Genomic DNA, 12463 nt, shown 5'->3' with positions numbered 1-12463 from the left:
CACGCCCCCACACCGTCCCATCTTGTCTAGGAGATGGGACGTCGGGGCCACGGGTATCAGATCTGGTGGAGGAGGAGCTACGACACTTGGTGTGCATGGAGCCAAGCCATTGATGATAGCCGGTGGGCCCAGGGGTAGGTGAATCCCCCTAAGTCCCATGAGGAGGCGTGCGCAGGGGAAAGTGGAGAGGGGACTTGACTCGTTGCCAACGGCTCCCTAACTCTGCCTTTACTACATGGTCATTATCATGCAAGCTCCTAGAGGTGTTGCCCAGGGTCCTTTATAGCCGCTAATGGCTGATCGGAGGGCCTAGAGCCGCTCATAGTGCACCACCTTTGTCTATAAAGGGATGCCACCAGGGGACGTGGCATCTTCAATCCCTTCCTCTAGCCCCCTCTCTTCTTCTTTCTTAGATCCATCTTCTTCGGTGATGATGGCAGTGGCGATGAAGTGCGACGCTTCCCTCCGAGTGAGCTTGGTGTTGTCCATGGGGTGACTGCTTCTTAGAGGGTGGAAGGACTCTAGTGGCAGGGACCTGATGGTACGACATAGAGGCAGCTGTAGAACCATGGCGCTGGGCGAGAGACCAGGGCCTCCATTGCCGCCAGTGGCCCAAACATCCGTGGTCTTGCCCTGAGTTGCTAGTGCCAATGCCTCCCCAACGCCAACGCCAACGCCAAGGCCTAACGGTATGACATAGAAGGATCCCAATGCCTCGGGCTACTAGGGTCTTTCCATTTTGTTAATGGACAAGTCGGCGGCCCAGGGGCTCAGAGATCCTCCGCATCGGCGAGCTTGGCCGAGGGCTGTCGGTCCCAAGCGAGGATCGGCTCCCGAGCTCTAGCGAGGTGGGGTCAGCCCCGCCTTCACTGTGCCTATCTATGTGCTATGGAAGCTCGACCGAGGGCCCTAACTAGGCAGCCTTGGTCTTTGCTACCGTGGTGGTGGGTCAGTAGCGGTTTTTGCCATTGTATATTGTAATCGGGTCGTTCCCAATCAATGAAATGAAATTACTTTTGTGTGAAATCCTATTTTGCTATTGAGTCATGCTCAGAGACTTGATCCCTCGTTGGCCAAGATCGTCATGCCCATGCGGCTAGCGGGTAAGTCTATGAGAACCCTAGGTTTACGGTTATTCTATGCCTCGGTCATGCCCCCTAGAGGGGAGATCCTTGGCTTCCCAACTGAGCCACTCATAAGGTTCCTGAGCCCATCTATCGGTACTCAGGGGCTCGCTGCCTCCCTCATTGGGTCATGACGAGCGGCTCAAGTCAGTACTCGGACATCATTCGTCAAAATGGTCGGGGCACTCCTGGGCGCCCTAGTTACAGCCGCGTGGGCTCACCTCCCAAATGTCCCTCGCACTTTTAGTTGCTTCGGGTGACCTTTGGAGCCCATTGGGTGAGCCTTGAACCCTTAGCGATGCCCCTTCTTGGGGGCCCTGGACCGGCATGCAGTGGGGTAGAATGATTCAATGAAGGATCGGGAGATAGGCAGATATCTGCAAAGAAAATGGAATGGACACAAGAGAGGGAAAAAAGGACATAGTTGGTAATGCGATGGCCAGGGCCGCTCCATTAGCACCTTGCCGATCTCTCACCTGCTCCTCCTGCTCCATCCACCCATCCTTGCCCCGCTTGGGGGGCTTCTACAGTGGTCGTCCTTCTAAAAAGGTCAGCAAGTGGTTAGCTTGGTCGATCCTCCATTGTAGTTGGGGACATCCATGAACTTGGCGAAGCACAGTCGACCGAGGAGGGCATGGTAGACACCAGGGGGTTCTAGTCTATGGTTTACATGCACCAAAGTCCAAGAGGGGCTCACAGTGGTGCGTCGTAGACCATCGAGGTATCTTGGAGCCAAAGAAGCCTAGGTGTCGTCTAACTGCTTTGTTCTAACACTCTGCGTGTCAGACGGTGTTGGCTTGGACCATCCTCCCCTAGGTGAGACCTTCTGGAATCTTCTTGGTGGCTAAGGAGGTTGGCTCTAGGTGCTGACGCACGGGTCCAGAAGCCCCTAAGCCCTCGGAGGCCATAGAAAGCTTTGTCTTCTTATGTCATGCCCCGAACGTGACCCTATCAGAGGAGCAGTTGGTAGGGGCATGCCTAGGGAGTGGCACCAGGGATCCCCAAGCATCGGTAGCCTAGGGATTATCTTCATGTGCCCAGGCCTTGGCTGGCATTGTTAGCTGAGCAGGAGCCAAGGGCCAGGCCTAGAGGTGCCATAGATCGGGTGCCCAAGTCTCGGGGGAGCCCCGAGCCCTAGGTGGAAACTACGGTCGAGTTAGGCTTGGCTAGGTCTCTTTGCTAGAGGGTGCGTGCAAGAGTACCCGATGGGCATGGCCCCCAAGCCCCTAGGCGATCCTGAAGTGGTCGGTCGGGGGGAGTTCTTTGTTTGGGAACCATTAGACCCGAGCCTTAACATACCTATATGTTAGGATCTCATCAGTGGGCCTCTTCATTGTCCCTTTAGAGGATGTGACCATCGAACTTCTCCTCTAGCTTGTGGACCTCCACGTAGTAGGCCTCTATCCTCGTGTTCCGGTAGTCAACTCCTTAATGACCTGGTTAATGACCAGCTCAGAATATCCTTGCTCAAAGAGGTGCCATGCGCCAAGCTTGGTGGCCACCTAGATGCCATGGAGGAGTGCTTCGTACTCTGTGACATTATTAGTGGTCTGGAAGTGAACATGGAGGGCGTATCTTAGCTTATCACCGCTGGGGATTATGAGGATGACTCCAGCACCCACCCCTTCAAGTGTGAGGGATCCATCAAAGTACATGGTCCAGTACTCTAGCTTGGTGGGGGTGGTTGGGGCTTGCTCTTCAGTCCAATCCACCATGATGTCGGCTAGCACTTAGGACTTGATCACCGTGCGGGGGGGCGTATGCGATGTTGAGGCCCATGAGCTCGAGCCCCCATTTGGCAATGCGGCCCATGGACTCCTAGTTGTTTGTGACATCCCCGAGGCTATTGGAGGACATGACAACAACTAGGTGGCTATTGAAGTAGTACTGGGGCTTGCGCTTGGTGATGAGCACGGCATAGAGGAGTTTCTAGACCTTTAGGTAGCGAGTCTTCGAATCGGAGAGGACCTCACTGACGAAGTACATCAGGCACTGTACCTTGAGGGTGTGGCCCTCCTCTTCTTGTTCCATAACCAAGGCCATGTAACAATGTATGGTGTGGCCAAAGTGTATAGAAGCAGGGTCTCCCCCTCGGTGGGGGAGGTCAGCACCGTTGGTGTGGTGAGAAACTCTTTCAGCCGGGTCAACACGTCCTAAGCTTCCTACATCCACTCAAAGTGTTTAGATCTCTTAAGGATCTTGTATAGAGGCATACCTCACTCCTCAAGGCAAGATATGAAGCGGCTAAGCACTGCCAAGCACCCCATGAACCTCTAGGCCCCTTTGAGGTTCTTGATTGGCTCCATATTGTTGATCATGGAGATCTTCTCAGGATTGACCTTGAAGCCATGCTCAGAAACGATGAAGCCAAGGAGCTTCCCTGTCGGTACCCCAAAGATGCACTTCTCTGGGTTGAGTTTGATGTGGTTGGCATAGAGATTGGAGAAGGTTTCCTCTAGTTCGGTGATCAATCATGTGGCCACGTGGGTTTTCATAATGATATCGTCAACGTATACCTCCAAGTTGCAGGCAATCTTCTTTTGGAAATACTTCTTCATACACCACTAGAAGGTAGCCCCAGAGTTGTAGAGGTCGAAGGGCATGGATGTGTAGCAGAAGGCACCGAAAGGGCTGATGAAGGATGTGGCCAGCGGGCCCAAGGGATTCATGATAATCTGGTGGTACTCGGAGTACGTGTCCAAAAAGCAGAGCGCCTCGTAGTCGATGGTCGAGTCAACCACCTAGTTGATCTAGGGAAGAAGGAATGGATCCTTTAGGTAGGACTTATTGAGGCCCATGTAATCGACTCACATTCTCTAATACCTGTTCTTCTTCTTGACTAGGATAGGGTTGGCTAGCCAATTTGGGTGGCGGACTTCCTTGATGAAGCCCACGACCTAGAGCCTAGCTAGCTCCTCGTTGATCGCCTTCCTCTTCTCCTTGTTGAAGCGGTAGAGGCACTGTTGCACCGGTTTGGCATCGGCCTTGATATTGAGCAGTGCTCGATGATCTCATGAGGGATGCCAGGCATGTCTGAGGGCTTCCATGAGAAGACGTCAGTGTTGTCATGCAACAACTCCGTAAGGGCTAACTCCATGTCTAGGGACATGCTGGCACCTATGTGGAGCAGCTTCTTAGGGTCATGGGGGTAGGCCCAGACTGTCTTGGTGTCATTAGCCGTTCAGAATGCTATCGCAGGGCTCCCCTTAGTGCTGTGTGGGGGCCCTTTCTATGGGAGGCATTGGATCTAGTCAAGATCAGCGGTGGCAAGGGTAGTGCCCACCTACTCATCGAGGTAGGCCTCGGTTGTGGACGTCGCCATGGTGATGACTCCACGCGGGCCAGGCGTCTTGAGCTTCAAGCAGCCGTAGTGTGGGATGGCCATGAACTTCGCATAGCATGGCCACGCCAGCAAGGCATGGTATGGGATGGAGAAGTCGACCACCTTGAAGTCAAGGAGCTCTTTTTGGAAGTTAGTAGGATCCCCAAATGTGACGGGGAGATGGATGCTTCTGAGGGGGGTGGCTTGGACCCCAGGTATGATCCCGTAGAAGGGAGCCCTGCCATGGCGGAGGCTCTCCCTCGGTGTCCCCATGCGATCCAGCATGTTGGCATAGAGGATGTTGAGGCCAGTCCCGCCGTCCATCAGCACCTTCATGAGGTGGGCTCATCTGATGATGGGGCCAACGACGAGCGGGAAGTGGCCCAGACTGGGCACATGGCAGGGACAGTAGTGTAGGCCAAAGGTGATTGGTACCTTTGACCAACTGAGGCACTGATGTAGGGCCACACATGCCATGTTGACCTCCTGCAGGACGGCTAGCGTTGGCCGCGGGTGTCGGGAGCAGGCCCCCCTCCGAAGATCACAGGACATACCCACGTTGCGTTGGAGTTAGGCCCACCTATGGTTAGCCCTCTCGAGGGTGGGGAAGGAAACCACCTGTGGCCCCACAACGACAACACCACATCCTCTAGGTCATTGGTGGCTGCCACCCGATAGCTAGGGCATCAAACGCTCTCGTGGGTCGGGGCGTCGAATGAAAACCCCTTCTGCCATGGGGGTGACTCAAATCTAAGCATGGGGCAAATCCTGCACCACCCATATTTGATGCCAGATCTGAACTAGATCTAGCATGGGCATGTCCAGGGATCTATCCCCTTGCATTGTGGTGGCAGGGGCAGCGCCGGGATCTTGTTGCCTGCCGGCGCAGCCCTGTCAAGTGAACGAAGCTCGTCGTAGCAGTCATTGACGTAGGCTAGGTTCACAAAGTTGAGGACCTAGCCCGAAGCAAAGGTGCTGGCTGTGATGAAGAACTCGCCAGGGAAGCGGACACCCTGGCGACGAGGTGGGTGGCTCTAGCCACCATAGAGCCTAAATGGCACTTGACGCTACCCCCTACCTGGTGCGCCAGCTGTCACAGGGTTAGAAATGTGGCAAGCATTGTTGTTCAAGTCAGTGTCAGAGTACATGTCTCTTGTGGCTCGGGTGGACTCAAGAACACAAGAATCATAGAGGGGACGCAATGGTTTATCTTGGTTCGAGCCAATTTGTGCCCTACGTCTAGCAGCTGATGATCCTTATACTCAAGTGCACCCAAAATCAGGGGGTTACAACAGAGTGTAAAGAGATTTGGTAGGGGTTAGCTTAATGCTAATCCTAAGGTTGTCTCACTGCCGATGGAGTCTTCCCCTCATCAGAGAGGAGGAAGACGACGGGATGCGATGGAGGAGCTCTCGGTGCCCCTCTCTATGGTGTCTCTACCCTCGGTGCTAAGCAGAGGCGGATCGGATGAGGAATGGAATGATCTATCCCTTGGATCCTCTCCCCCTAAGGTTTGACCTTATCCCTTATATACTGAGATAGGTCTGGTATTGTTGGCATTTCTTAGCTCAATCACCAAGTGTGGAGGTTTTAAGTCCATCCTCGGCAACGGCGCCAGAAATGATTGTTGATATTTCTTAGCACCATCACTAAGATTGAGATAACTTTAGCGATGCTGCCAAGAAACACTAACTATGATATTTCTTAAAGATTATAGAAAATATCCACAAGCGCACGGATCTATCATTGTAGCAATTCACTCAGAAGTATTCAGGGTATCGTTATTTATATTTTCCCAAAGGAGGGTAAGGTGTAAAGAGTCTAGCATGAGCATGAACAAGATTACATACTTGCATAGTGGACCAGTAGTTCATGACAGGGGTAAAAATGGTATTTTAAGGATAGTGGACACATCTAGGCCAACCTCAAGGACAAAAGGAAAACAAAGAATAAAATAATGTTCCAACGCGGAGTCGGCATGTTCAAATATAGCCATGCAAACAACAGTTAATGATCATATAAGTTATATGACTAGAGTTAGAACTAAGTGTGAGATGAATGGAAAGATCTTCGAAAACTAGCCTGCTAGCGCCTTAGAGACTTTAAGACTGCTACACAGTACCCGAACATGGGGGATTACAAGGGATAGACAGGGCTGTCACCACCTACCGCCTACCTCTCAACCAGGGGACACTGTCATATCCGAAGGTTCCCATGCACGTAATCACCATGACCGTGTACAAGGAAACTACCCATATCCCCCTAGGACTTCGACCCTATGGCTCGACAAGCTTGAATATGGGCAAACCCAATGGAATGTCGAACCGTCACCTCAACCCTAGCTCTACCTCTACCCATACATGTCATATGAATGATTATGCATAAAGTTGAACATGTTAAGATCATAATACACAAACTATATGCTAGTTCATATTTCATGATTATTACAAGACAACTATACTCTAGTTCATATGCACTACTATATAAATGATAAGAGAGCAAGACTCTAGAAGAACTCTTCATAGTATTCATACCAAGATTTCCCTCTTCTTCCAAGGAGCCAAGCCCTCCTTGATAGCTTTGCTAGCTCACAATACTACTACTAAAACTAAAAGAGAGTACAAGTAGAGAGGTGAGGTGTGTAGTGCCAAATGGTGTGTCTTGAAGGAGAGCTCTACCCCTTCATTTATAGTGGAGTGTGGTCGGTTTGGCACCAACAAAATAGGAAACTGGCCAAAACTGCTTATGCATGAAGGCATGCAACCACTAGAGGAGCGTGGGCCCGAGAGGCGGAGGTGGGTTGCGGCCGCACCCAAGGTGCGCCCACACCCTGGTGGGCCCGTGTCATGAACACCTTTGCGTGGTAAGTTCCTGGGTGGGCCTGGACCCTTCCCCCGGTGGTGCTCGGCCTAGGTTGTTGCATGAAGGTGGGCTTCTCCATTTCTCTCATTGCACATTTCTACTTTACGCTTTCTGTTTTGTGCCTTTTGCTTGGTTTTCCACTTGCATTGGAATGCGTGTCCTGCAAAACATGTTTTCTCCTATACAAGTGGAACTATGTCAACAGTAAAGATATATGTGTCAAAAGATTGTTTATTTCTCCTATTTTGGACTTTATTTGGTGGTCAGATTCGATCGTTAGTGACCGCCAACAAATCCCTTAAGCTTAACCTTTGCTCATCCCGTGCATATAGCTAAGTACTTGGTTGTTGATCAGGAGTTGCTACTATCCCGAATAGAATTCACAAGTGTCATGCCTATAACAAAGTATTCTTCTGCAATTTAAATAAGTAGGCATTTTTATCCACCCTTTACCTTGATCCCTGTGGGGCGTATAGCTTTTCCAAGTTCTTGGGTGGTTGCAAGATAGAAAGGTTATAACAGAATCACCAATCATTCATTCCTCGATTAACAATCTATCTAGAGGTTTTATAAGTTTTGCAAAATAAATATAAGTTCCTCAAATGATTCTCTCGATCGCTCAATGTGTATGAAACCTCACCAAGGCATTTGATATTTTGCCCTTTTTTCAAAACCTACCACTAAAGGATTTTTAGTGGAGTTTTGGGTACGTATGAAAGTGGGGCATACTTGCATCACATATTTTGCTAAGTCAAAAACCAGACCTCAAGTAGATGCAAGTCAAACACTTTGATCAAGACATGCAAGTGTGTGGAATTTTTATAACTTGCTAATTCTAAATATTTTTTTGGTACTCCCTGAATCATGACTCTCTCTTTTTGGATGAATGCCTTTATTTGAAAGTATGGGCTATCTTTATTTCTTTCTTTTTTTTCTTTTCTTCATGCATTTTTTCTCTCATGGCTTTTGGCATGAATATTTTTTTCTTTTCTCTTCTCTTTTTTAGCATAGCCCATACTATTCTTTTTGGCATATAAAAGTTTTTGAGAGAGAGAGACTCATGATAAATGGAGTAATTTATTTGGTGGATGGAAAATGCATGTTTTTGCGTAACTCTCAATGTAAGAGTAAGCAGTTTATTTGTGGGTGTACGAGAGTCTTGATCATGGGTGCATGACGAGAATCTCAATTAGGGTCACAACAATTTGACAAAGCTCAATGCTCAAACAAGTAGCATATGACTACGGTTTGAATTTGAATATCATGTCATATGGCCTTGGTAGGTTTTCATAATCATTGAGAAACTTTGGATTTTTGCATTTTTTAAAAAAAAATGAAAACTTCGGATGTCAAGTTTCTCTTAGAACAAAGTCTAGTAAATTCTATTTGTACCATATCATAATTCGCAACAACTTAGAAAAGGAGCATGCATTTGCAACCCACAAGTTTTCAAGTTTTAGGATGAGACATTTTTAGCCAACAAACTTAAATCTTGGGGAATACTAAGTTACAGCCTAGGCGTAGATAAATTATAGACAGAGCAACTTTTTATCATTTCAACATGGGAGAAACTAAACATTCCTAAAAACACATATGAGAGTGGAATTCATTTTTTTGGTATTTTTATCATATTTTATTTTTTGATATTTTATTTTTTTCAGATTTTTTTATATGCTAATAAATAAATAAATAAATATAGAAAATAAAGGCAAAAATTAAAAATACGAAAAAGATATAAGGTCTATGGGGGTCCTCCCAAAAGCTAGCTCTAGATCTATGGTCTGGGATTGTATCCCATGGACCGCCAGTAGGCCGTCTGTGCTTCCTGTTGTTGTCTCAGCAGCGCATTCATGTCCACAACTGTAGCTACTGTTGTAGGTGCCACTGTCTCATATCCTGCACGTGAGTGTTAAGTGTATTTTGAATTTCACCTGTGCGGATTTCCAATCCTTTGAGGCGAGTGTTGATGTCGTCCAACTCCTGACGGTCCAAAGTAGACTGTCGTAGATGGATAGGTGGTGGTAGCCCCACGAAGTCAGACGAATGATGCGCCCATGCCGTTTCATCAGCCTCATGCCATCCTAATCCACCGACCTTGTGTGGTTGCGGGGTGTGTCCCCAGCCCAGCAGATACCTAGGGGTGAACCTAGGCATCTGCATGGCTAGGAACCACTCCGCATGGTACGCTTGAGGCACGAGCGGTGTCGGTGTTGGTGGTGGTTGTTGAGAGCTGCCAGCTTTGTTTCTAGCCCTTCTCCTTGTTCCCCTGTGAGAAACAGAACTCCTGCGTGCTTCCTCTTGTTCGACAAGAGTGAAGGTGAGTGAAGAGGATTTATACAAAGAGAATCCTAGGTTAGGGAGCGGAATCTCATTTGTATACCCCGGAAAGAAAAATACAAGGTTTCTTGCATCATCATATTTCAAATGTTGCCCTTGCATCAAGTAGTGCTCATCAATATCAATGCGTGGAGTAGTGATGTGTGTCACATCTTGTCCATCCACCGCACTAATATTAGTGGCAATATGAGTCACAAGGGATGTACAAGAGATAGATGTAGAAGCCTTGAATGTTTCTAACCAATGTTTAAACATTTCTTTCACAGGAGCAATTTTAATCTTTTTAAGCATGGCATAGAGAATTTGCAATTCGGCATGATAAACAAATCTTATGTCTTGCCTAGCAAACAAAGTCATGGCAATCCATCGATGCATGAACCTTAAAGTAGGATGATGAATATTCATATTTCGAGATTGAAACTTGCCAACTACGTTTTGACTAGAAATCATTCTCCAAAATTCATGATGATTAAAACCTCTAAGAGCATGATCCAAGTCAATTGAGCATTTTGCACTAAATCCTAAGTGAGAGCTGAGATTTCTCTATGTAAGATAGTATTCTTTCTCAAAAAGACAGAAACTAATCCCACCCTCAACTTCTTGCAAAGAGCATAAGAATTGAATTGTTAAGAGGCGAGAACCAAGCTTGTCAACGGGAGCGACGTTCTCCCATCCGATGGCTTTCCAAATTATGGCAAACTCAGAGTCCATACCTATCTTTCTAAGGAGGTCAGGATGGTATGCCATTGTGTGGATGAACTTGCGGTTCTTGATGAGGTTGTACGCTTGCATCTCCTGGTCTCCCTCCAAATCAAGGTGTGGATCATCGTCGTCCTGTTCCATCGGTTGTTTTTGCTCTTCTTCTTGCTCTTCCGTTGGCTCGGTTTCTTCTTCTTCATGCATCGGGCTCTCTTCGGGCTCGGTATAGCGTGTGCTTGAACTTCTATGGGAGCGACTCGAGCTCGCTCCCACGGCTTTCTTGAAAGCGCCGGCGAGCTTCCTCTCGAATTTGCCCATGGAGAAAAATACAACAACAAAACTCGCAAATGGGGTTACGTTAGTGAAAACAAATCAAACAACCCACGAGCTTGGCTTGGTGGTGATGAGCTTAGGAATTTTCTGTAGAGTTTCCTTGTTCTTGAGCTTTGTGGAAAATATTTTTGCAAGTGGTGGAGCAAGACATAGCGAGAGAGTGTGAAAATAGAGAGTGGACAGTGAGTGAGGGCTCACACCCGAGCTCTCGAGATTTATAGCACCAGGCACCGGCCGAGAGGGGGTAGGAGCAATGGCTCCTAGCCGTTGGAGCAGCAGTAGCCGAGCGGTGCCAGGCAGGGTGCAGTCGCACCCCTATTGCACCCGCACCAAAGGTGGGCCCGCTCGGCCCCCCTTTGGCCAATAGCTCCCAACAGTCGTTTTCAAAATAGAGCCGTTGGTGCTTCCCTTGGTTTCAAAACTTTGCTCCCGAAATTGATTTTCCAAAAAACTTTTATTATATTTTGAAATTTTATAAATATTTTTAAAACTATAAATAATAACAAAAAAAGCTATACTATCAAAAAATGATTTTTACTTTATTTTTTTGAAAAGTTTATTTTAAAGCAAATTTTGAATTTTGTATTTTTAAATTTTTAAATTTTTTTTTTGAATTTTAAAAGATAACTACCGATTTACCTTCGGCAAGGGCTCGACATTTATAGTCCATTGGCAAGACTTCTCCTTCATTGCTTTGCAGCTGCATGAACAAATTCGAGGGAATTCTCGGGTTGTCTTGGGATTTTCCCCGAATGGTTGACAAGTATAGAGGCAGCTATTTGAGCTATTTGAGTTTTGATCATTTTATTAAAACTTAATCAAGTTTTCACAGAGGAGGATAAATTTTCAAGTTTTGAATTAATATTTTCAATCATTTTATCATTATACATAAGCTTTTTAGTAATATTTTCATTAATTCTTGCTTGACCTAAAACTAGGTCTTTCAAGGAGGGTTGATTTTAATTGAAATTATTATTACCTCCTTACAGGCGAGGTTGATTGTTCCACCCGTTGTTTTTACCTTGTCAGAACCTGTTGTTGATGTATGCGGCGTCTTCATGGGTCTCGGGGTAGTTGTTCCCTGAATGTTCGACCTCACCACAGACTTCCCAAGTCATTTGCGAGTCCATGTCCTAAATAGTGGCCTTCATAGTTCCTTCTTGTGGGCCCTTTCATTCAGTCTTGATAGTAATAAATCTATTTTTGTGGCAATCATATCTGCCTCCTTCATGGTATGCATGCTTTTTTGTTGTTTTTGTTCCTCCCTCCAGCTCTGATTGGCCTCCATCTTCTCGATGAGAGTTGTGGCATTGTTGATGGTGAGGGAGAGAAACAATCCTCCAGCAGTGGCATCTATGTGCCCTTCGACATGGGCGTAAGCCCCTCGTAGAAGTTTTGGAGCACAAGCCAATTCTCCATTCCATGGTGTGGGCAGGCCTGGATGTAATCCTATAGCCTCTCCCACGCCTCGGGGATGGACTCCATTGAAGTCTGCTGGAAATTTGAAATTTTCACCCTCAGGGCATTGGTTTTGCCCATGGGGAAAAATTCACGAGGAACGTCGTGGAACATTTGTCCCACATACTGACAGCTTCCTTTTCCTTATAAAACCACTGTTTCGCCTTCCCCATGAGCAAGAAGGGAAATAAACAGAGCCTTATGCTAGCTGGTGCGACGTCTTTGATGACGATGGTGTCGGATAGCTCTAGGAAGTGTTGCAAGTGTGCACTTGTGTCCTCGCTTGGCAAACCACATAACTAGTTTGCCTGTACCATCGTGATTAAGG

The 12463-nt window shown here is 47.4% G+C and overlaps 1 protein-coding gene and 1 non-coding gene across 2 annotated transcripts; one reads left to right on the top strand and one right to left on the bottom strand.

The window, feature by feature from the left end:
* Positions 1-4407: 4407 nt before the first annotated feature.
* On the bottom strand, positions 4408-4770 carry LOC136510744 (uncharacterized). Its single transcript, XM_066505095.1, has one exon. It carries the CDS (start codon positions 4768-4770, stop codon positions 4408-4410), a length of 363 nt encoding a protein of 120 aa, XP_066361192.1.
* A 7324-nt stretch (positions 4771-12094) lies between these two features.
* LOC136514587 (small nucleolar RNA R71) lies at positions 12095-12201 on the top strand. The gene has a single exon (XR_010773742.1). It is a non-coding gene; the product is annotated as a small nucleolar RNA R71 (small nucleolar RNA).
* Positions 12202-12463: the final 262 nt, after the last annotated feature.

Source organism: Miscanthus floridulus, chromosome 16 (assembly GCF_019320115.1).
Source record: "Miscanthus floridulus cultivar M001 chromosome 16, ASM1932011v1, whole genome shotgun sequence".
NCBI lineage: Eukaryota > Viridiplantae > Streptophyta > Magnoliopsida > Poales > Poaceae > Miscanthus > Miscanthus floridulus.
Note: the sequence above shows the minus strand (reverse complement) of the source record. Positions and strands in the feature narration are given on the sequence as shown.